The sequence below is a fragment of the Syngnathus typhle genome, linkage group LG4, assembly GCF_033458585.1.
Source record: "Syngnathus typhle isolate RoL2023-S1 ecotype Sweden linkage group LG4, RoL_Styp_1.0, whole genome shotgun sequence".
NCBI lineage: Eukaryota > Metazoa > Chordata > Actinopteri > Syngnathiformes > Syngnathidae > Syngnathus > Syngnathus typhle.
Genome location: NC_083741.1, coordinates 19026922 through 19049126, shown reverse-complemented (window position 1 = coordinate 19049126; position 22205 = coordinate 19026922). Strand labels below are relative to the sequence as shown.

General features: G+C 41.7%; 2 protein-coding genes across 10 annotated transcripts in view; one reads left to right on the top strand and one right to left on the bottom strand.

Annotated features, from left to right (window-relative positions):
- The window catches only part of slc12a4 (solute carrier family 12 member 4), a 193819-nt gene extending 172131 nt beyond the window's left edge, over window positions 1–21688 (top strand). For both annotated transcript variants that reach the window (XR_009714296.1, XR_009714295.1), the window contains 2 exons: window positions 15384–15476; window positions 17800–21688. The gene's annotated coding sequence lies outside the window, so the exon portion shown is untranslated. The remainder of the gene's footprint in view (window positions 1–15383; window positions 15477–17799) is intronic.
- LOC133153313 (protein mono-ADP-ribosyltransferase PARP6) lies at window positions 8233–21117 on the bottom strand. 8 transcript variants are annotated; one of them, XM_061277529.1, is made up of 24 exons: window positions 21021–21117; window positions 20884–20943; window positions 19256–19352; window positions 18995–19072; window positions 17495–17589; window positions 17075–17135; window positions 16814–16904; window positions 16593–16659; window positions 16358–16507; window positions 15932–16082; window positions 15671–15802; window positions 15378–15473; window positions 15098–15190; window positions 14390–14515; window positions 13919–13984; window positions 13697–13764; window positions 13339–13387; window positions 13136–13248; window positions 12626–12698; window positions 11346–11415; window positions 11195–11274; window positions 11057–11123; window positions 10892–10976; window positions 8233–10779 (listed from the first exon to the last, which is right to left on the bottom strand). In XM_061277529.1, exons 3-24 carry the CDS (start codon window positions 19256–19258, stop codon window positions 10692–10694), a joined length of 1902 nt encoding a protein of 633 aa, XP_061133513.1. In that variant the 5' UTR covers window positions 19259–19352; window positions 20884–20943; window positions 21021–21117; the 3' UTR covers window positions 8233–10691. The 8 variants fall into 8 exon arrangements, 5 of the variants coding, with proteins under 5 accessions (XP_061133513.1, XP_061133516.1, XP_061133517.1 ...); XM_061277532.1 differs by having other exon boundaries at window positions 11057–11120; XM_061277533.1 differs by having other exon boundaries at window positions 13919–13981.
- Window positions 21689–22205: the final 517 nt, after the last annotated feature.

Here is a 22205-nt window from a genome sequence, read left to right as displayed (position 1 = left end):
AGAACGTTTACCAAAATTAGTAAATGAGTCATCATTGTACCTATATTGCAACTGTGATTAATTTATTCAGATTTTCTGGTTTGGGCTTATTAAACATGCATTTTGTGGCATATCGCACCTTTGGAAAATAAATGTTACTTAAAACAGTAACCCTAGTTTGAAACACTAACCCTTGATTGAATTCCTGACCCTAGTTTCAAACTCTAGTTTGAAACCCTAACCCTAATTTTACTGTAAAACAATGAACTTTTAAGATCAGGGCTATCAAAAGAGATCGGAATGAGCTTAATGAGCAATTGCTCATTTAATGAATGTTAATACTTGTGTCAAATGTGTGGAATTACTTGTTGATTAATCATATCTTGCAGCAGTTGAGGCAAAATGGAGTGCACCACTTGGCTGCAACTATCAGACGCGCTATTGATTCGGTCTAGTTTGCTGTCTAAAGAAGCCTTGAGTTACATCCACGCAGATTATTCTTGAAATAAAACTATCGACTAAAAACACACTTTACAGTCACGGGAGACAAACCCGTACACACGTTTCAGATACTCGCACGTACTTTACATTTGTGGTTAATATGTGCACATTAAGCAGAACAAACACCAATATGTGCACTGCGTGCATGTACACACAGATGGATGTACAGCGGCGCTATTAGCGCCACTGGATTTACAGTCGCCCGTCAGCCTTCAGCTTTTAATGCCACGTGGGGCCTGTTTTACAGCTCTGCCCCAGGGCCCCCCCCCGATCGGCTTTCAATTAGCAGGTGAGCTGCAGCCCGGTTCCCAATCAATAACCCAGTACAGGCAGAATCCCCGCACTTGGCGGGGCCCACCAGCAGCTCGGAGGGAGGGGGAGTTTGGGATTGTTGTGTAATGTTGGAAGGGTTTGATTCTTTACCATCTCTACATCCATTTTGTATAGACAAGCGTCATGGGCGGAGCTCGGATTTTTTTGTCTTTGGGGGGGCGTGGGGGCAAGGATAGGGCTCTACATAACAAAAGCTACATTTGCCAAGATTTGAAACCTGAAGCTCAGAATTGTGCTGACCACTAGGCCACTATCATTTTAAAATAATTGTTATTGGACCAGGCGGCTCGGTGGAGCACTGGGTAGCAGGTCCGCCTCACAGTTAGGAGGGTGCGGGTTCGATTCCACCTCTGGCCCTCCCTGTGTGGAGTTTGCATGTTCTCCCCGGGCCCGCGTGGGTTTTCTCCGGGCACTCCGGTTTCCTCCCACATCCCAAAAACATCCTTGGTAGGCCGATTGAAGACTCCAAATTGTCCCCAGGTGCGAGTGCGAATGGTTGTTTGTCTCTGTGTGCCCTGCGGTTGGCTGGCAACCGGTTCAGGGTGTCCCCCGCCTACTGCCCGATGACGGCTGGGATAGGCTCCAGCACGCCCGCGACCCCTGTGGGGACTGAGCGGTACATAAAATGGATGCATGGATGTTATTGGACCATATTTTATTTAGGCCATGGCAGTCTGTATTGAGTCCCACAATATGAAATCTAACTAGCAACTCGTGGAAGGACGCCAATCAGTTATGTTCTCTGTTACTGAGCTGCGAAGCATATGATCAAACACAATCTCTTATAAACTCATTCACTGCCATTGACGACTATAGACGTCAAACCATTTTAACTGGGTTGGCACTGAATGAGTTAAAATATGAATAAGAAGCTATTAAATCGCATATCAATTGTGGTTTTCTTCAAAAAACAATAGCTAGAACTAATTTAATCTGAAAATATGGAATGGTTCCTCCTAATAAGCACCTATTCTGGGTTTCCAATGACAAAATTCTTTTAATAGGACGCTTGATGGGTAAATGTCAATGTGGCTCATTATCCCAAATAGGTTGCAATTTGTTTGGGTGGAAGAAACATTCATTAAAAGCTTTCTTTGTGATTTTGATAATGAGAAGCATGCAAAATGTGCTTTACATATATTGTGCATACAATTCAACATTGTCTTTTTTTCTTACATTTAAAAGTTAACCTGGCAGAAAGTAGAAACGAAAGCCGCCGGTGTTGAATTTACAGATTTGATAAGCATGCAGTGTTTTTTTTTGTTTTGTTTTTTAAAGAAAATACCAATTGATCTAAGAGGAACTTTAAAGTGAGCTGCATTACAAAGAAGGCTCTAACATGACAGATATAAAGATAATTGGATGAAATGGAAACACCATTTTTGTCAGCCCCTCATCATTAGAACCCATCACGAGTCGACTTAAATTCATCTGATGTGTCTACACACAAAGAAAAGGGTCTGTTTGAATGTGAAAGTGTGGAATTATTTAATGCTTTACTTGAGAAGTGCAATCAACTGGCTCTTTGAATTGACATTTGTGTGGAAGTAGAATCTGCCACCAACATCACCGCAACTCCTCGGAGGGAAACAAAATGAGGCGTTTCGATCCTCGTCTACCCCGTCAAGTTGTTTTTTTAATTGTGCTTTGCGCTCATCCTCCAACTCCAAAAAAAAAAAATCTTCAATAACAACACAGAGCAGCGACTCTCTGCCAAAGCAGCCAGCTTGCCGTCACTGTATAACAGAACACTTTTTTTCCCCCAAAAATCACTCTACAATGATTGTCAGAGGAATAACACATCAAGCCGTTCTTTTGGTCATTATTTTATCTTCTGTAGTCTGTCTTGTGAATGGTGCACACACGAGATGAGTGCAAAAAAAAGAGGTCTGTGAGGGCGGATGGGGTAACATGGCGCTCTTTGAAGGCAGCACAGCAGGGGGGCGTGGCCAGGTGGAGGAGGCTGGGCGAATGGATAACTAGGTCCCTTCCGCGTCACGCGCAGGTTTTGTCGGTTCGAAGAGTAAAACGTGTCTTTGAAGGCCTCCCGGTGGGGGAGACTTTGATTTTTGTATGCTGTTGTGTAATTTGTTCACATACTTTGTCCCACATAGCTAAAAGAAGTAAACCAAGCGTTGGCCAAAAATCTCAATTTAATGCCACAGTATCTACAATACTGACTCTAAAAAAATGTTTTATTTGTTTGCATGCAAGAAACTAAAACCTGCTTCAACTTCAAATTTTATGGGAACTTGCACAAAACCCTGACCTCAACCCCATCAAGCACTTTTTGGATCACTAGAGCAAAAATTCCCATCCCCTTTTAAAGTGTAGTAGAAAGGCTTCATATAACTGTAAAAGTTGTTATATCTTGTCAGAGTAATGACAATTTGTCCGAGGGGTTTTATTCTTAGAACAAGTACTCGTATAGTCGGCTGCTAGAGTAGCTTGAGTTCTCTTGCTCGGGTGGAAGGGAGACATGGCAGCTCTTCCCTTCCACACATCTCTTTTCAAAGGCGCCTTCAAAGTCTGGCAGAAATGTCAGTGCTGCAGGCAGGGGACCGGTCCCTGAATGTCAGCCCTTCTCAGGTCAACACCGCCAGCGACTAGGCTGCCTTGCATAGACAGTCTGACACAGAGAGAGAGAGAAAAGGAGGAAGGGAGGGGAAGACAGTGGGAGTAGATGAAGATAAAAGAGAGAACACGACGACACTGATGAAGGAAGAACTTGATGGACTGATAGGACATGAATAGCTAGTACAGTGTCGAATAACTAAAGGGGAAATAAAAAGACTACAAAGACCATGCATGATGAACAAATGAGAAATATGTTGGCAAAAGTTTTTGGACAACTACAGGAAGTGGCCCTGTACTGGAACTTTTCTGACTTTGTGGATAATTTTCAGGTTTGCACAAAATAGTGGTCGCCAGGAATTAGCAAGTGAACGATTGCATACGCCATGGCCATTTTTTTTTTTTTGCATTGTGTATTATTTTTAGTCGATTCTGTTTATTTCTTTCATGCAAGGTGGCGGTTACTGCAATTGCATACAGTAAACTTAATGATATAATCATATGATGCACATGACTAAATAAACTAGGAACTCAAGATGGCGGTTACCATGAAGAGCTCACGACATTTTTTTTGCCTCTGTGAATTATTTCCGTCTATTCCAGACATTTGGAGTTCACCCCAAATATGAGTGATAAGGTTAAAAATTCAACACTGAAGTTTTTCCACATCAAACTCATCTAAGTCATTGACCTAAACCCTGATTGATGAATTAGTAAATTATGTGTCATCTTGATGCATTTTTTGTGGCGTTACAAGAATACAAATACAGAGGCAAGACATGATATGAGGTAAAATGCACAGAGACAGGACACACACACACGCACACAAGCCATGAGGAGCCTGTCAGATTACAGCCGTGTAATTGAATGGTAAGGGAGCAGACAACACATCTCGCACAGCCGGACTCTCCAAGTGGCCGCCGCCATAACAGAGCTCAGGGGAAATTCAGGGTCCCACTTAATTGTGAATTGAAGATGCAACATATTGTGTGTGCGTGTGTGTGTGTGCGTGTGCGTGTGCGTGCGTGTGTGCACGCGCAGGTACAGGCGCCTGTGTGTTTGCCAGATGCCTGGAAAAAAGGGAGAGCGCCCTTGGCAAGTAAAAATGGTCCCTAAAAATGTGGCCATTTGAGCAAGTGGCTGACAGAAAAAGCAGAAAAAGAGACATGTCACAAAAGAATGATATGAATAAAAGATTGGCAGAAAAACACAGATGGAGTGAGGGAGGGCGTGTACGCAGGCAGAACGAGAGGCAGAGAAATGAAATAAGGTAGATAGGGAAGCGTGATGGAGATGCATGATGGGAAAAAGAAAGAAGAGGATGATGATGATGAGCAGGACGGATAAAGCAGGAAGATGAAAAGAAGTCGTTAACATTCACAGTTGTTTAGTAAGAAGAAGAAACCTTATTTGAAACCTCAACTTGAAACCTAGTCCTTTGTAAAAATCCCTAAATTTAAACCTTGACCTTGCAGTGATTTCCCAACTTCAAGGACTATCTTGAAATGCTAAAACTGATTTGAAACCTCGACTTGAGTCACCATAGGTTAAAACCCTAATTCTGGCTCCAAAACCTTGAGAAACTTGAGAAGTTAAACCTTGCTTGAGTCCTCATTTTAAAGCTTGAAAATCTAATGTAAAAGCCCATCTTGAAATCCTTACCCTGTTCTCAATTTGACACCCTAATTTAAACCGTATTGACTTGAAACCCTACCGCTAACATAAAGCACAAATCTTGTTTGAAACCCTAATTTGAAGCTCAAACCCGAATCATACATAGTCTATTTAAAACACTTAAATAAATTGTCTTAAAACCCTAATTTGTCTTAAAATTTGTCTTAAAACCCCAAACCTTATTTAAAAGTCCTAATTTAAAACCCTAGCCCAGGTTTGAAACCTGTAAGATCTAATAAGTGCCAAATCTGTTTATATGGCTCTTAAGCGACTATTTTGTGCCATCTTTGAAAAAGAGTTTGTAAAAGAGGTTACCTTGACCTAGCGATGATACAATACCATAGCAACATTAGCTCTGACCTGGCACTTCTGCCTCTCATAGCTGTAAAAAGTATTGTGAGAAATTAAAGTAGAAGGTCTGCCGGGTATCAAGTTCCCCCCGAATATGATATGTGGATAGGTGGATGTCATCAAGCCTGTGAAGTGGAAATAATAAAGAATGAGGATTGTCTCCAAAGACGGGAGGAATTAATCCCAAAATGAATTATGAAGGGGTGTAGAGAGAAAAAGACAGAGAGGGAGAAGAGGGGGGAGGCATAAAAATCAACATCAGCTATTTCCTTTTCCTCTGCTTGAAGGCAGATAGCGGGCTGTTTATGCCAATGGTGTGAAAGCTATAAAAATTAAATTAATAACAAAAGGGAAAAGGCGCACACAGAAATAGAAGTGGTGTACGGAGGCGGGGAAAGAGAGAGAGAGAGAGAGAGAGAGAGAGAGAGAGAGAGAGAGAGAGAGAGAGAGAGAGAGAGAGAGAGAGAGAGAGAGAGAGAGAGAGAGAGAGAGAGAGAGAGAGAGAGAAATGGAGGTGACTGTTGCTGCCAGATTGCACCACACTTTTGCTCCCCCGCCCCTCCTCTCTTTTCTTTTGGAGAAAGGCTGGCTGAGGCCATTGTCATAAATGCCACTTGCAAATTGCACAGCGGAATAATACAGCGTCCATATGGATCCTATGTGTAGTGGGGGGTGGGGGGGAAAAAGAAGGGAAGTGATAATTAGGGACTTAGGGGGTGAATGACAAAGTCGCAAAGCCATTTGTTGAAGATGGAACACGGCGTCGCCAATATCTGAGAAACAGAAGGGCTTCGTGTCACAAAACATTAGCCACACAGCTGTTGGCGTGATGTCAATGGTGTTGGCGCAAGCGTCTTATGATGCCCCCACCACCTGATTCGCTTTGACCGCCTAACACCACTATGAGAGAAGCCAGCAGCCGTGTCTCGGGGGAAAAAATGACTGAAAGATGTTAGTGAAGTATGAAGGAATGTGAGGGTCACAATGACAAAAAAAATAATTATGATTCAACAATAATTGTTATTGTAAAAGTGAATGTTTAATCTTACAAGAAATTTGCGACATGATAAAAGTAATCATTGTGTTAATATCCGATAATTATTTTTTTTTACTTTGCGATAAAAAATAAAAAGTTTATACTTGTAATTGTAATGTCGATATAAAAAAGTGTAAACAATTTTACAAAAAATATTCAGATATTTTTAAATATTGCGTCCAGTTGAACAGCTGACTAAATTAATAAATACGTTTGAGGAAAAAAAGTTATAAAGTTTGAAACACAAACAATAAAAAAGTTTTGTAGCAAAACTTAGCAAAAAGAAACAAATGGTAAAAAATATTTAATGAGTAATAGGGTATTGTATAGTATCCCGAGCTATTGACCAAAATATCCCACATTGCCACAAGGTGTCGCCAAATTCCTAAATAGGACTTACATCCAGAAAGTACGATTGAAGTGTTACGTCTACACTGACAGATGAGTTCTTCAATTTCAGGGGTGCAGCCAAGATAAGCTTGGGTTGTTTGTGGTAGTTACAGAGTGTCTGTGCTTTATTAGCACACACACAGGTTAATTGTTGCCGGGGTGAATTCAAAGGGCTCCGGCATGACTGCCCCATAGAGTGACCACAAACCCGCGGCTGGGAAGATCCTAATGCTGAAAAAATATTCAACCCATATTGAAATGGAAAAATAGCATTGGATATAGTGACAAAGTGTGCATCCACACAAATAGGGAGTGAAAATAGAGCCGTGAGCTGTGTTTTGAATGGGAGCTCAGGGCGGGATTGTAAAGCAGGAAAATCGAATCCCGTTGTTTTTGCTCGGTACGCACCGACACATATTTTGTATGCTCAACCCGACCCGCAAGCTACCGTGCTCGGTAATCACCCGTAACTGTTGTTTTTGGTTCTCCTGCTCATGTCAAGCATCTACTTGTGACCTCATCAAGATACTTGTTTCCCACGCTCTCCGGTGCCGGGGTCGGCCCAACAAGCCTTACGACGCCCAACGTGCTCAGTTCGTGTATCTGCATTAATTGCCATGCACAACATACACTTTCCATTTATTGCACTGCAGGGGTGAGTCTCCAGAGTGGCTCGGCCCCAACCGGACAACCTCCTCCAGGGTCACGTCCCCGAGTTTGATAAGAGAGCGCTTGATTAACACACCTCCCCCGGTAATTGCTTCTTTTGTGCGGGAATCGAACTGCCGCACTTCCTTCGACGGTTCACAGGTCGCGCCCACAAGGTTGCCAGACACCTCGCTGACCTTTCTATAGCTTCTTTTTATTCTACCAAACAACCACAGCCGAGTGTGTTTATGGATCTATAGTCGCTTTAAAAGATGCAAAGAAAGAAGACAACTATAAAACCAGAGCTCCTCCTTGTGGCTGATTATGAAATTACTTTTCCATAAAAGCTTGGGAGACAAACAGCTGGCTATTGTTTAAAAAGGGGGGAGGTGGGCAACAGTGGCCTTCAGAGGTCAGAGTGACACATCATCTGCTCATTCTAAAATATCAGCAGCGCGACATTGTGTTTGTGACATTGACAACACCCAAACAAAAAATAACTACGAGATGGGGCACATCAGTTTACGTTACCCTTAAACGCAAATAGTTGCAGCTAAACTTGGGTCCTCCGTGATAATACTGTAAACAGATATATTCTGGACTTAAGACGTATCACTTCAACATAATGCCTTGACGCCTTCTTAGCTCGGGCTTTGGCGCCATCTTGCGGCAGATGGTTGATGTCACCTTTTGTTTGTAAGTCAAGTTCTCACAGAATAGGAGAGTTTATATAAAACTGTGCAAAATCAGGATTTTATTGTCTTTAATCCCACTTTACATCATTGACTTTCTACACCAGAGACAAGCGGCGAGAGAATAGACGTTCAAATTGGCAGCAAAAAAGCCCCCCGAAAAACAGGCATCCGTACTTTGCTGGGTAAATTCCATCCATATTTACAGCTCTTCTTTGTACAGACATACATAGTTAAGAATACAGTCCCCCAATGTATTTTAGTTTTAGGACACATCATTTTAGGCAAGCGTAGATTAAGTGCAACGTCTCATACAATGTCAAGAAAATGCCTGCCATTGTCCACATACAATAAATTATAATTCATAACCCAGGTTATATACACAAGGTTGAATTTTGCTAATGTGTATATTTAATACATCCACTTTACAGGGGGGGTGGACCTGGGCAACGTATTGAGTACTTTTCCGTAAATTGATTTTGACAGGAAAAAGTAATGCTCCAAAACACAACATTATGCACATCAGAGGAAATGACTTCTGGATCGCAAGGTGCTGTTGTCATTCATTCACTCTATTAGGAAATCAATCTTTTATCTTTGATGAGTAAAAACAATGTCAAAATTAGCTGACAATATTTGTTTTAACTTTGTATAAAGGACATTTACGTACCTCGCTGTAAGAATTCATCATGACAAAATAATAACACTATCAATAAATCTCATCATAACAAAGTGCCTTTAGAGCAGGGGTCCCCAAACTTTTTCCTGTGAGGGCCACATAACCTTTCCCTTCTCTGATGGGGAGCCAGTGTCAGTTTGTAACAGAAAAAGTGTAACGATCGTAGGGGAGCTTAAAAAAATTATTGTCTTATGTTATTTAATAACCCTTTCCAGGTTCTTTACAGAAAAAAAGTCAGGAAACAAATAATAACACTATTAATGAAATAAATAATAACCCTCTCTGAGTTCTTCACAGAAAAAACTGGAAATAAATAATAACTAAATAACTCTCTGGGTTCTTCATAGAAAAAAAAACATGGAACATTAACTTTCTGTTGTGTCATGCACAATCTTAACAGATAAAAGTTCAGCTCAGTTGTCAGCAGAACCTCTCTGACACATATGAGCAGTCTCTTAAAGTTCTTGTGTTCCTTCCTTATAATCCTTTTGTAGGTTCCAGTAGGCTTGTAGACACCGCTGTCTTTTTTGTTAAAGTTTGATAGTGCGTCATAGTCTGGAGTAAAATTTGTTGGGGCAATTCTTAGGCGAGATCCGAGGTGTTGGTCCGTTTACCTCGATCTGTGACGGGTAGATGTTGACGTTCATGTGGCTGAACGTCACGTCGCGTACGTCGAGCCAAATTGGCCACTCTCTTTTAAACGCTCGGCACTGTGTCCACCTTGCTTTTCCTTGGGCGACTCATTTTAATGGAAGGACTCCAGGGGAAGGTTTGTGGGTGGCTTTAGCGCAAAACTGCATCTGAAAGCTCAGCGCGCGAATTACAAGAATGCTGTCGTCACAGCCCACGCTCTAAATTCGGGACTGATACAAGTAGAGCGCGAGTGCGCCATGTCCGTACACGCACTTGTGAGTGTGCACCGAGCTTTCTGACACGGCTTCCGGTAGTAAATGCGCAGGCGAGCGATTCCCCATCTACTGGGGAAACGCAGTCATTGCAGGCAAAATGACCACAAAAAAAAGTTTAATACAATTTGTTCAGTGTTGGCGGGCCGGATTAAACGGTCCCGTGGGCCGTATCCGGCCCGCGGGCCGTAGTTTGAGGACCCCTGCTTTAGAGGATAGTTCAAAGCCGCCCTTATTGAATTCTGGCAAATGAATTCCATTGGCCAAGGACGAAATGACAGAGCTATCCTTGCCCTTTAGATAACAATTGTACAGACAAAACCGATGCCATTACTCAAACATTATTCGACAGAAAAATTATCTGCCATCATCTCTCGCAGTATTTGGGGAACCAACTATGAGCTATGCATGGCTTGCCAAAGTGCCTGACGTGACTTCCTTTGCAACTCTAAAAACACTGTAATTTAAAACAACAAAAAAGCCCAAAATAATATGCGATAATATTAATTTGTTTTGCATCGTATTTTGATGCCCCAAGGACGATGAAGAAAACGGTTCCCTGTAAAAAGGGGATTAATTCCAGTGTGCATTTACATCCTTTACAGATGACCCGCAAGCGATCATTGGATAATAGAATTGTGTATAGAAAGTGGAAAAATATAAGTGGCAATACAGTACATATGCAGCAAGAAAGGAGATGAAGCAGGCTGTAACTGTGGAAAAGCCATGCCAGTGACTTTACGGTTAAAAAGCAAGTCCGACAAAAAAAAACACAATAATTGTCCTCCCAATACCTCGCAGGTCAGCTCGCCTTCCTCAAAAAGATTCACTTGCTTTTATTTTTTTTTTGTCCACTTGTTTCCGCCCACGTCGATGGATGAGGGTCCAGTTTGCAAAAAAAAAAACTCCATCACTTCGGCGATGCGGCTCTAGGTCCCGATCACCCGCATGATCTCCTTCTGCACTTTGGGCTCCTGTGTGTTGATGTTAGCGTCTCCCACTTGACCGTCCTCGTACCTGCAAAAACACGCAGACAAAAAAAACCTCGCTCAAACTATGTCGTGATATGTTCCAGCTCGCCCGAGTTTTGAATAAGGACAAGCACCACAGATTTCAAGCGATTACTCACACAAAAAAGAAGCGAGTACAAACGTGGTCCGATACAGGACACACCCAAATGTTGCCGTGCTTCTGCAGATCCTTGGATGTTATCACTGTTAAATAACAAACAAACAAAAGAACTGTGGGTGTGTCATTCCAATCTGGTGTCATTCTTTTTTTTTTTTTATTTTACCTTCACAAAGCGCAATGCAGTTCAGATTTCGACTTTGTAGAAATCTCGATTGGATCGGACGACTCTGCTTGAAATGGAAATCAAGAGCAAGATGAACGCCTTGCCTGTGATTATCCCGAATATTGTTCCCTCTCTTACCTGTGGTATGGTGTTCATGCGGTTATAACGTTGCACCAATTCGTCTTTCGTGGGCATGCGGTGTTGTCCCTTCCCCATTCCTGCATCCCAATCACAAAAATAATTTAAACTACACGGGACGAGGGAGGCTGAGAAGCGATTCGTTCTTTACCTGAGTAACCAAAAGAGATGCTGGAGATGGGGCTGAGATAGATTCCCTTTCCATATGCTGCCCCGTGCAGCTTGGTTGAGAAAGAGCGGAAAAAACGAAGGATCAGTGTAGCACAAATCCAACTTCGCTTTTAAAGTGCGTTTCAAACGAACAAACAGAAATGCTACTCAAAGTGCTTGACATGGATTGGAATCAACACATTCCGCCACTTGTCCAAACTGACACAAACACATATTTAAAATAACGACATAATGAGCATCCAGATGAGTATTTCCATATTTATCTATTGGATGCAGTTCAATTTTGCCACTTGAGAAGGCGTTTTGACACCTTAAATGTATGAGAACAAAGAAGGCACAAATTAAAGTCATCAGAACGACATGAAGGACCATCAAAGTGTGTAAATAAATCTCGTCATTTGATTCTGAAGCGCATTTAATCTATTTTCAGCGTGTCTTCACGCACTCGTCTCGAGCAAATGAGACGTTTCTGCAGACTGCGGAATTCATTTCTGCTTTAATTTGATCACTTATGTCTTTGAAAAAGACTGTCTCGTAAAAGTAAACCGAAATATTCACGGACGCCACTGGATGTAACGAGGCGTGTGGAAAATGTTGTCAGAAATTTAATTAACAGCATTGATAATTACCCAAAATATGTTTTCATGTTTCTGTGATGGTTAAATTTGTTAGAATGTCATAAGAAGTACATTGACCCAAATGATATCTTTAATGGTAATAATTGTTATTTATTTTTTATTTATTTTTTATTTAATTTTATTTATTTATTTATTTATTTATTTATTTATTTATTTATTTCACAGTTGGATCTGATATAATGTTTATCAGCATTTCAATATCAACATTTCTCATCAATCAAATGACCAATTGCATAGTTCCGCTATGGTTGTCTTCGCCGAGCACGGCTTTTAATTACTGACCTCATCCAACGAAAGCTCTCTGAGAAGGCTTTACTCACTCTGGATCCCGTTATCCTTTGCATTCCGCAACGTCGTACCTATAGCCTACACCGTGCTCTAAGTGATTGACCCCAAGAGGGTGCACAGGCAGCCTCCTAGCTAGCATCACTGCGTATGCCACCACTGGCTGGAGGAGAAATTCTGCCAATACACCCTGCCGGCTGAAGTGCAAACGGCAAAGCAGCCCAAAAGGGAACCTGGCATCTATTAACTGCAAAAATGAATCAGCCGGACAGCCAGCCTGCTTCTGTTGCAAAGCAGGCTGATGGTCCGAGATGGCAAACTGCCGGATTTTACGTACCTGCAGTTTGGTATAAGAGGCATTGACTAGTCCATTTCTCAGAACAGAATGCCAGTTCTCTATATGGGAACCACTAGAGCATGTGTAGGGGGAGGGGGAGAAAAAATAGGTATGTGAATAATATCCTGGCTCCTCAAAATGAGACACAAGAACAAAATATACACTGCAAGTCCAAAGTGCAAATTTTGTTGAGTGTTGATGTGAAGTGACTCACCTCCCTGGCCATATGAATGATTTTTGGGTGGATCAAAATATGAATGACCTAAGTTGCATAAGTTTCTTGGAAGCAACAGGGAGCCAATAACTAGTCATTGATTTAAAAAAATGATTTTCCTATATAACAGCCAGCGCTTTAAATAAAGCCTTACCTCAATATCTTGCTACAATATATATACAAATATTACTTTGACTATTGACAGTCTAACATTATACGCTCCCATGTGATGCAATACAAAAGCATTGCCTGAATGCAAAGTTTGTCACTGATGGGAGGGACTAAAGCAGACTCACTGGAAGGCAAAGGTGCTGCCGTAGAGCTTTTTGGCAGTGCGGAAACGAGCCTCCTTGGCCGGAGGGCTGCTGAGCAGCAGGAACTGGTGGGAGGTGTGCATGAATTTCAGTTGCTGTCATGGTGAACAAAATGAGTCAGAAAGGAGAATTGAATTCCATTACAAGAGGCAAAAAGAAGATGTGAGGTGCTTTTGATTTCCTACCCTGCTTAGAGGCAACTTGACAATGTGAGATCTATTACTGGAAATAATCCTGCAAAAAGACAGAAAATGCGGATTAAAAAAAAATCAATGTGAGTCTAGGGAAGTAAAAAAAAAGAATTGGCATTTTTTGATACCATAATTGTAATTTACTGATTATCACTCAATATATTTTCACACTTGTTACTTTTAACACTACTCGCAAGGTTACGGTAATATAAAAGTGTTACTGAAACAGATTGTCTGTAACTTCCTAAAATTCCACTCAGTTCCCTATTTTACAGTTCCTGTTGCTAATTCTGCAAAAGCTGTTAACGAGCAAACACAGTGTTTTTCAAAATAACAGGTTCTCTCCACCCACCACTGTAGCAAGGGGTGTGCCAAAGGGTCCAGTTTGTCCATCTGCTTCTTGATCTCCAAATACGAGCCCTGGCAAAAGCACACACGCATGTGCTCTGTTCAGCAAATTGAATATAAAGTGCCAAAGTGGAGATAAAGGCAAAGGTCGCATCGGGAGAGAGTGAATGCACAGCGTTGTCGTAAAAGTTCTACTTGACACTGTGCCGGGATCTGGTTAGCATACCTGGGTCATTTCCCGTATAGACATGACGCTGTCCAGCGCTTTTTGCAGCCTCTCATAATTCTTCTTCTGTGTTCATCGGTGGAACCCAGCAGCATTTGCATGTGATGAAAGAGAGGAAAGAACATGCATACCTCAAAAATTACATTTCTCATTTATCATTACATTTTATAGAGAAGTTGCTCTCAAGACCTCTTTATTATTTGGTAGTGTCAGCTAAATTACAATTTCATCAAACCATTGAAAAAAAAATGTCATTAATATTAAAAAATGATAGTTTTTTTGAGAGGGGACATATTGAAGAAAAAAATAGGCTCTGAATAGAAAAAATATATAAATCCTTCATAACCATTGGTATTATTCAAGATTATAGTGATCCACTCTAAAATAAAAGTGCCGTGGCTTGCTTATCTATCAAATTCAAAATAAGATCATAAATCAGCAATTGTAGTCAGCACTTCATGGCATGCTGACCTTTGGGTTGAAGGCCAAAGTCTTGGGGTCATTGGGGTCAACAACAGAAGGGTAGGGCTCAAAGATGATGCTCTTGCGAGGAGACTCGAGTGCAGCTCGGCACATCGCCACGAGGAGATCTACCACCTGGCGAAAGGAAAGGGAAACATGATAACTGTTATTTTCTTAGAGATTGTCATCTTTTCACAAATAGTGGCTCAGGGAGTGCTTATTTACCTAACTGCATATGGAGGAGGCGGCGGCGTAAGAGACCTTTAGTCAGTTGCATTTTTGCAATATTGAACAATGTTACCGGTATATTACAAACAAAGTTAAGTTAAAGTCTCAATGATCGTCACACACACACATCTGGGTGTGGTGAAATTTGTCCTCTGCATTGAACCCATCCCCGTGTGATTTTGATCCATCCCCTGGGGGAGAGAGGAGCAGTGAGCAGCAGCGGTGCCACGCTCGGGAATCATTTGGTGATCTAACCCCCCAACTCCAACCCTTACGCTGAGTGCCAAACAGGGAGGAAATGGGTCCCATTTTTAGAGTCTTTGGTATGACCCGAGGTTTGAACCCACAACCGTCCAGTTTCAGGGCGGACACTCTACCACTAGCCTACTGAAATGGTACAAAACAAAGGACAAATAGTAGATCCCTGTAATACAAACGTGCCACATTGCATTGTGTGTGTGTGCGTATATGCATGTGTGTGTTTATCACCTCTGCACCAGTGGCCACTTCTTCTGCAGCACCTGACATCACGCCCAGGGTGTAGAAGGAGAAGACACACAACTCCCTCGTGCACACAGCCGGCTAGTCACACATTCACACGCACACAAAGACGGGAAATAACTGAGTATATTTGTTTAAACATTTCATCCATTGGCTATTTCTAAGTAAAACCTCTAGACAGAATACTTCTCAGTTGTGATCAAGAGTTGGAGTAAGAGTTGTACATGTATGTTTTACCCTTAGTGGCTAATTCTCTCTGTTTTGATACCTTCAGCATGGATCCGTTCTGAAAGACGTGCTGCTCATCACAGACCACGCAGTACTCGTTAAGCGTGGGGATCCTCTGCTCGGAGTACTTCATTATCTGGTTAGAGAAAACACACATGCACACACAGCCAAAAAAGAAGTCTTCTGCTTAAAATGATTCCAATGATGAGATATATATAAAGATCACTGAGAGCTACTGAGTAGTCTACATGAATGGCAATAAATGGACGAATAGCAACTAATAGTCTAACATGGAGTAAAATACATTAGAAACAGTAGGAGTTATTATTGCACCTGCACTAAGAATCCGTACTCCAGTGTGGGAATGTTCTTGCAGTGTCCGCCCGCCTGGGATGAGAAAAACAATTCGATCAGCTGCCTCGTGGTGATCTGTGCAGGAGCCCTGGCCGCCGGTACCGCCACGGTCTGATGAGTCAAGAAACAGAGCATTACGGGTCACGGTACGACAGTCACATTATATAGAGGAGACGGTTTCAATTAAATATACAAAGATAACGGTACTCTATTTTGATTTTGTGTGTGAAACACACTAACCTGGCTATTTGGCGGATAGCTGAAGAGCTCCCCTTTAGGGTTCTTCATGGTACACGAGATGGATCGATTCATGAGGCGGGTCACGCGGAGTTCAGGCACGCTCAGCTTCCCTTTCAGGACCGTGTCTTGGATCAAGGGGAAGCTTGGAGACCTTGATAACAAGAGCAAAGCAATTATTTGCAGCAATTCCTGTTTACTTGCGATGAGACAATGTAGTTTTTGTCATTGCAAGGTCAGTGGGCGTGTCTGTTAACATGTTTAATTATTCCATACAAACAAATCCCTCATTCATAATAACAAACGGACACATTCAGTAGGACAGATCATATTATTGTTTTAAAACTAAATACTGCACACACGACCTGAGTACAACATAATATGAATCAGCAGCCTAGCATAAAAAATATCTTAGAGAGAGAAATTTACTTGGGTATTGGAGAGAAGATACTGAGCCCGGCACGGAACTTTTTGATGGTTCCGCCGGCTTTGAACCAGCTGTGTCTCTTCTCCTGCTGGGCCTTGAGGAACTCATTACTGAGATGCTTCCACTGCTGGGACGTAAATGTGCTCAGGATCCTGTCGATTATATGAAGAGGGTGTCGAGCAGCAAATTGAAAGGAATGACAAATATTATACACAATTACAAGAGATTGTGTCTCACTTTTTGAGTTGTAAGCCAAGGCTGAATCCTTCTTTATTGGAAGGCTGGAACACATCGACTGATGGCTCTGCAAGAAGATGACTGACATTATACAGGCAGTCACAGAAAGCGTTCTCCTGAGCCTCCGCTGCCTCCTCGTGTTGCATGCGTGCTGCTCACCTCCCACGCTCCGCGCGTGGCACAAATTGCTAAAAAGCGGCATCAACATGATCTCTACTCACCGGGCCCATCGAGGTACTGAGAAAGAGAAAAGCGGAGTCTCAGAATAATGGGCTCTGTTCTGATAACTTTCCAAGCTGTTGCAACCTCCTCCTGAATCGGACACATATACACATGCATATATACACAAGGTTAGCCTGCTAATTAGGACAGTTTCTCTTCTCGTGAATAAACTGGGACTATGAGCTGCATTATGCATTATGTTGGCGAGATGTGGATAAGAATAACAATGGAAAAATAAAAAAATTAGAACGCTGACTCACATCGAGGAAGCCGATGTTAATGTGAAGTTCAATGTCGACGTCGTCGATGATGCCATACTCCCTGATTAACGACACAAGTCATAGGCATTTATTCAAAGATTGATTTGATCTATCCCTAGCTCCAAAACATTTGGTGAAGATGAGGTATTGTTACAAAGAAAATGTGCACAACTCATTTTTATGGATGATTCCCATTCAGTCACTGGCGGAGCTATGAGGGGGATGGTCAGGGCACTGCCCCCCCTTAACTTTGGGTAGTTTCTGCTTTTTTCTGGGTATTTTTTTTCCCTCATTCACTTCAGAGCATAACACACATGCATATGTATCACTTCAACACTAAATTTGAGGTCCAGGGTGTAGTCTGTAGTCGGTTGATAGTGGTTCAGGGGTGGGTACATGTGTGTGTGCATGTGTGTGTACCTAACGGAGACAGCACTGTCGGTATAGATGTCTTTTACTGCCTCAATGTCTGCATCAAGTTGAGGATGGCGGTATAGGTCAGCAGCGCAACTTCCCTGTCACAAACAATTTTTGCCATCAATCGTTCAGCTCGCGGGAGGACTCGTTATATCAATGTGATAATGATCACACAAAAGTTAATTACACAGCACATTATTGTAGAGTATTAGCATATAAGAAATAGAAATGTTCAGATGTTGTCCTGTTCTAATAAAACTGCCATTATAGCCACCATTGTTTTACAAACGTGCTATTTTTCATTTCAGTCCAAGCCACATGGCCGCCAGCGCAATCTCCTCAAACTGATTGCCTATTCACTTTGTCACCCAGTGGGAACTGAGCCCATACTGTCTGCACCAGTCAGGCAAGTGAATCACTATATCATTATTTTCTTGAAGAGGGGCCAAATTGTGAAATGACATTATCAGACTCTCAACAGTCCACTTCCAAGGAAGTTTAATATAGTGAAAATATTCTCAAATGCTATATTTTAGGATCTTTATAATCTCCCGCTGCATCTCATTTCTGCATGTTGGCTCAAAAATGTCCCAGGGAGCCCAATCTCTCGCCATCCAGACAGGAAGTGAGACTCTTGATCACCTCAGCTTGCTGAGACTTTTCACAGACCTTCATCCTTATCTTTCCCTCTCTGCTTTTATGTTCTACAACGGCATAGAGACAAGCTCCGAGCCCCCTGATAGGATTTACATTTCAATTACAGGTCTTGGACGATAACGCAAATTGGGATCATAAAGTTAGCGTGAAAGACGGAATGGGAAAATACTTTACAGGGTGTCTAATGGTGACAGTGCTCCAAAAGAAGACAGTACCATATTTTACCTTCTCAACAGCTCATGCTGAACAATGGAAATTTTTAAAAATATATCATAAAAAGAAAACTGAGTTCTCTGTCACTGTTCATACTTTCAAATGGTCAGTTTTTCCTTCCTTAGAAATTACAATGAGCTATTTTTAGAATGGGCCCGAGGTCAACACGTTGGTGACCCCCGCGCTAAAGTGATTGGAGTCAGAGTCAGCTTTATTGTCAATTCCTTCATGCCAAGACGCACAAAGAAATCGAAATTACGTTTCCTCCATCCCACGGTGACGAGACACAGTACACGAGTAACATACAAGTAAACAACGGGGGAGAGAGTTGTGGCTAACAAAGCAGCAGTTTTATAAGAACTGGAGCAAAAGTGTCATTACCTCAATGAAAAGGACAATTTCTTCTAACTGCCTTGAACAAAAGCGCGAACAAGTCTCTTGCGAGAACTGTACTTTATGATCCGACTAGCCCATATAATGCTTGTCTAATCACCTTCCACCTTCACAAACTTCTTCTCATAATGACTCTATTCCACATGGATTTGTGGAATGAACTCCTTCACAAAACTCCATCTGGGGTGTCAAGGTTAATTATGTCCCAACGCCAGCAACAGGAAATGACTAAACTCGTACCTGGATGCCGTACAGGAACTGCTCCGGCTCGTTCTCACCGTCGGATTCCTCGTCGGTCCAGCACTGGCTTTTGATGTCCTGTGGGCAAGCAAAGCAGCAGCCATCATTTCCTTGAGCGCCTTTCATCACTATATTTATAATGCACTTTACAAAGTGATTAAAAATAACAATCCTTTTGTTGGGAGAATTAAAGCAAATTCCTCGGAGGTCCGATGGAATAAATAGACTTTATTTGATGTAGGTACCGATGAGCCAGCTTACCATCACTTCAGCTGTTCTCAGGATTCAATCAGTCAGCTTTAGGCCTCGTGCCAACCATTGCAGCTGGGAAGGAAGGAAGCCAGTACGTCTTGCGCACCTTGGTACAACAGACATAGGTCAGATCCACGCGGAAACAAAAGAGGCCTTAGCTTAACATTACACACTTTTGTCAGCAAATTCTCCTTTAAACCGCCTGCACTTCACCTTCCTGCTGTCTCCTAGCAACAACCGTCTCTGCCTCTTTTTCTGAGTGGCATTAATCACTGTGGAGTGTGTGTGTGGGAGAACGGTGCTGGATGTTCAGAACTGGGGTTGTCTGTGTTACATTGTGTTTTTTTCCTCGGGAAAAAAAAAAAATCTATTCAGGTTGGCTGACCTTTTAATGGACTTGTAAAATGTTTTATTTTTGCCCAGGTCAGCGAGCCTATTGTTAAAAATGAACATTTTCTGATTTGCTGGCATGGTGAATTGGATTTTTTTTAAAGTCACTGTTTGGAGTGTGCATAATCACCAATCCATTGGTTTCTAAAGATTTGAAATGGAATTGATTAATCGTGTTGAAACAGCATTCACTTCTTGGCTGCAACCAGCAGTCATCAATGTTTATTTACTGACGATGCTATGAACAGCAGTTAAGAAGATCAATAATCTTTCATTCACGCATTCATTATTTGTTTTCTTTTTTTCTAATTTTTCATTCTCTTTAATATATATTGCATTTGTGGAATTTGAATTGAGCAGAAAAATCCACCCATTTTTATCCATCTCAGGGTGCAGCCATTTTGTCTTGTACTGCCAATTGCTGTCGACTAAATATGACATCACAGTATCGAAAGGCCTCACCTGTTTGCAGGGTTTGGTCACGTGACATTTTCAAGCTGACCCCCGTGATAGATTTCTCCACCTTCCACAAACACTAATGAGAATACTGCGTTTAGTCGTGTGGGATTGTCGAGATATGTTTTTGTGTGACTTCTCCTTTTGTTGGCTAATTTTACATGACTTCTCCTTTTGTTGGCTGATAATATTACCTCAAAAACCTCAAAACATATCATGACTGACTTCTATTGTTTCTGAAATCTCAACAAATCCTCCGTCAAGCACCGTTGCAATAGGTTCCGCTCGAACTACAAAGCTGTCATGTATGACAAAGAAAACAGTGGTCCTTCCTATTTTGGTTCAGTGAGTTCAACAACGTTGTCTTATCAAATGCCGGTGCACGGCTGTCACGCAAAAGACCATTTACATCATTAATAAACCAAAACACAAAGCACTTTAGTGTTACACACATTACGATAGATAATGCTGATACGAATTCCAAACAAGGACATCAAGTCCCGACACCTCATGCGTTCTTTGTGCGCCGTGTCGCTTCAGAGACCGTCTTCCTCATAACTAAATTCTACCTTGTCACGTACTGAATATGAGAATATCCCTTTCACTTGCACACAGCATCCTGATGTCCCCCCCCCCCCCCCCTATCACCATCCCGGTGGCTTTGTGGTGCCACATTCCACCATCGTCCTCATTTCTCCCCATGATGATTATTTAGCACAAAATGCAGTCAACCGCGTTTTCCCCCTCCCCCCTCTGCACACCCTCCCCAAACCTCCTCCATCCATATTTACCTTCAGAGAGGATGGAGACGCGGGATGCTGTCCTCGCCTCAGCCTCTTCCCGCCTGGCGCCTGCAAGCAAAGACAAAAGGCTCATCAAAAATAACTCCGTGATATGAGCCGGTGTGTTTGTCAACTGCAGCTCTCACCGCGCCGACCGCCGTCTAGTGTATTTTGCCTGACAACACTAAAGGGGTTGGAGCATGCTCAGTGAGAGCAGACAGTCAGGTCATGTGACCCGCAGCTGACTGCACTGCAGGATGATAAAAAAAAAAAAGGAAAGATAGAGAGGCTTGTGCGCATGTCTTTGTCTGCTGATGAGTAATCATGTTGATGCTCTTGAGTGTATTCATGTAATCTACAAACAATATTACCGGATTAGCACATGCTTAATATTTTAAAACGGCAAGTCTGCACGAGAAAGCCCATAAAAATGATGATTACCTGATTCCCCTAATATTTTATATTTAAGACAGAGCAAGCCGTATACCAAATGGATAAATGGACCTCGATCTTTGTCTTACATATTACTAGTGCCAAGTTGACAAACAACTCAAATTTCAATTTGGTCATTTTAATGTTTTTTCCACAAATCTCAACAGTTAAGTGGATCTGTTGCATTTACAAATGCCTTTTTTGTTCTTTCCTGAAAAGTGATGATTTGGGGCATGCAAGGATTTCACCAGACATCATTGAAATTGTTATTTTTAATACAAAGCTGTTAAATTTGCCATAATATTATGCAGAGCAATTAAAAAAAAAAAACTATTTTTCCCAACTATGTATAATACCATATGCTGCAATTGGAATTGATTCATTATATTCTTTGTCGTTGAGTAAATTCTTTTATACAAAATGCCACTGACACCATTAAAATAATGATCATGATTATCAAGCATTATCATGCAGTGCCACAGCATGTATACTGTATGTTGGAGACAATGGTGATAAGGCTTTTGGGATAATCTGTCTTTACCCTGGTTGTTTGATAGTGTCTATTGCAGACTAACCCAAAGACTGAAAGGAATTAAGTTTGTCAGCTGTCTGCTCTGGTTTAAGGTGAAAGTAAAACTTTCCAAATTATGTAGTGAAGTTTAGTGTTGTGACGTTTTGCATACAAAGACAGATTGTATTTGTATACAATATACCTGTATATAAGGAGAAAATGTACAAATAAATTAATAAATAAATACCATATCTATAGATAATAGTGCAAGCCTATTTTTCGAACGCTAGATGACGACATATGCCTCATTTATACCGAATCACACTGTCGCTTTATGTAATCTCCGAGCATGCTACTTTTTAATAAATGTTTTATTGAAATCGCATTT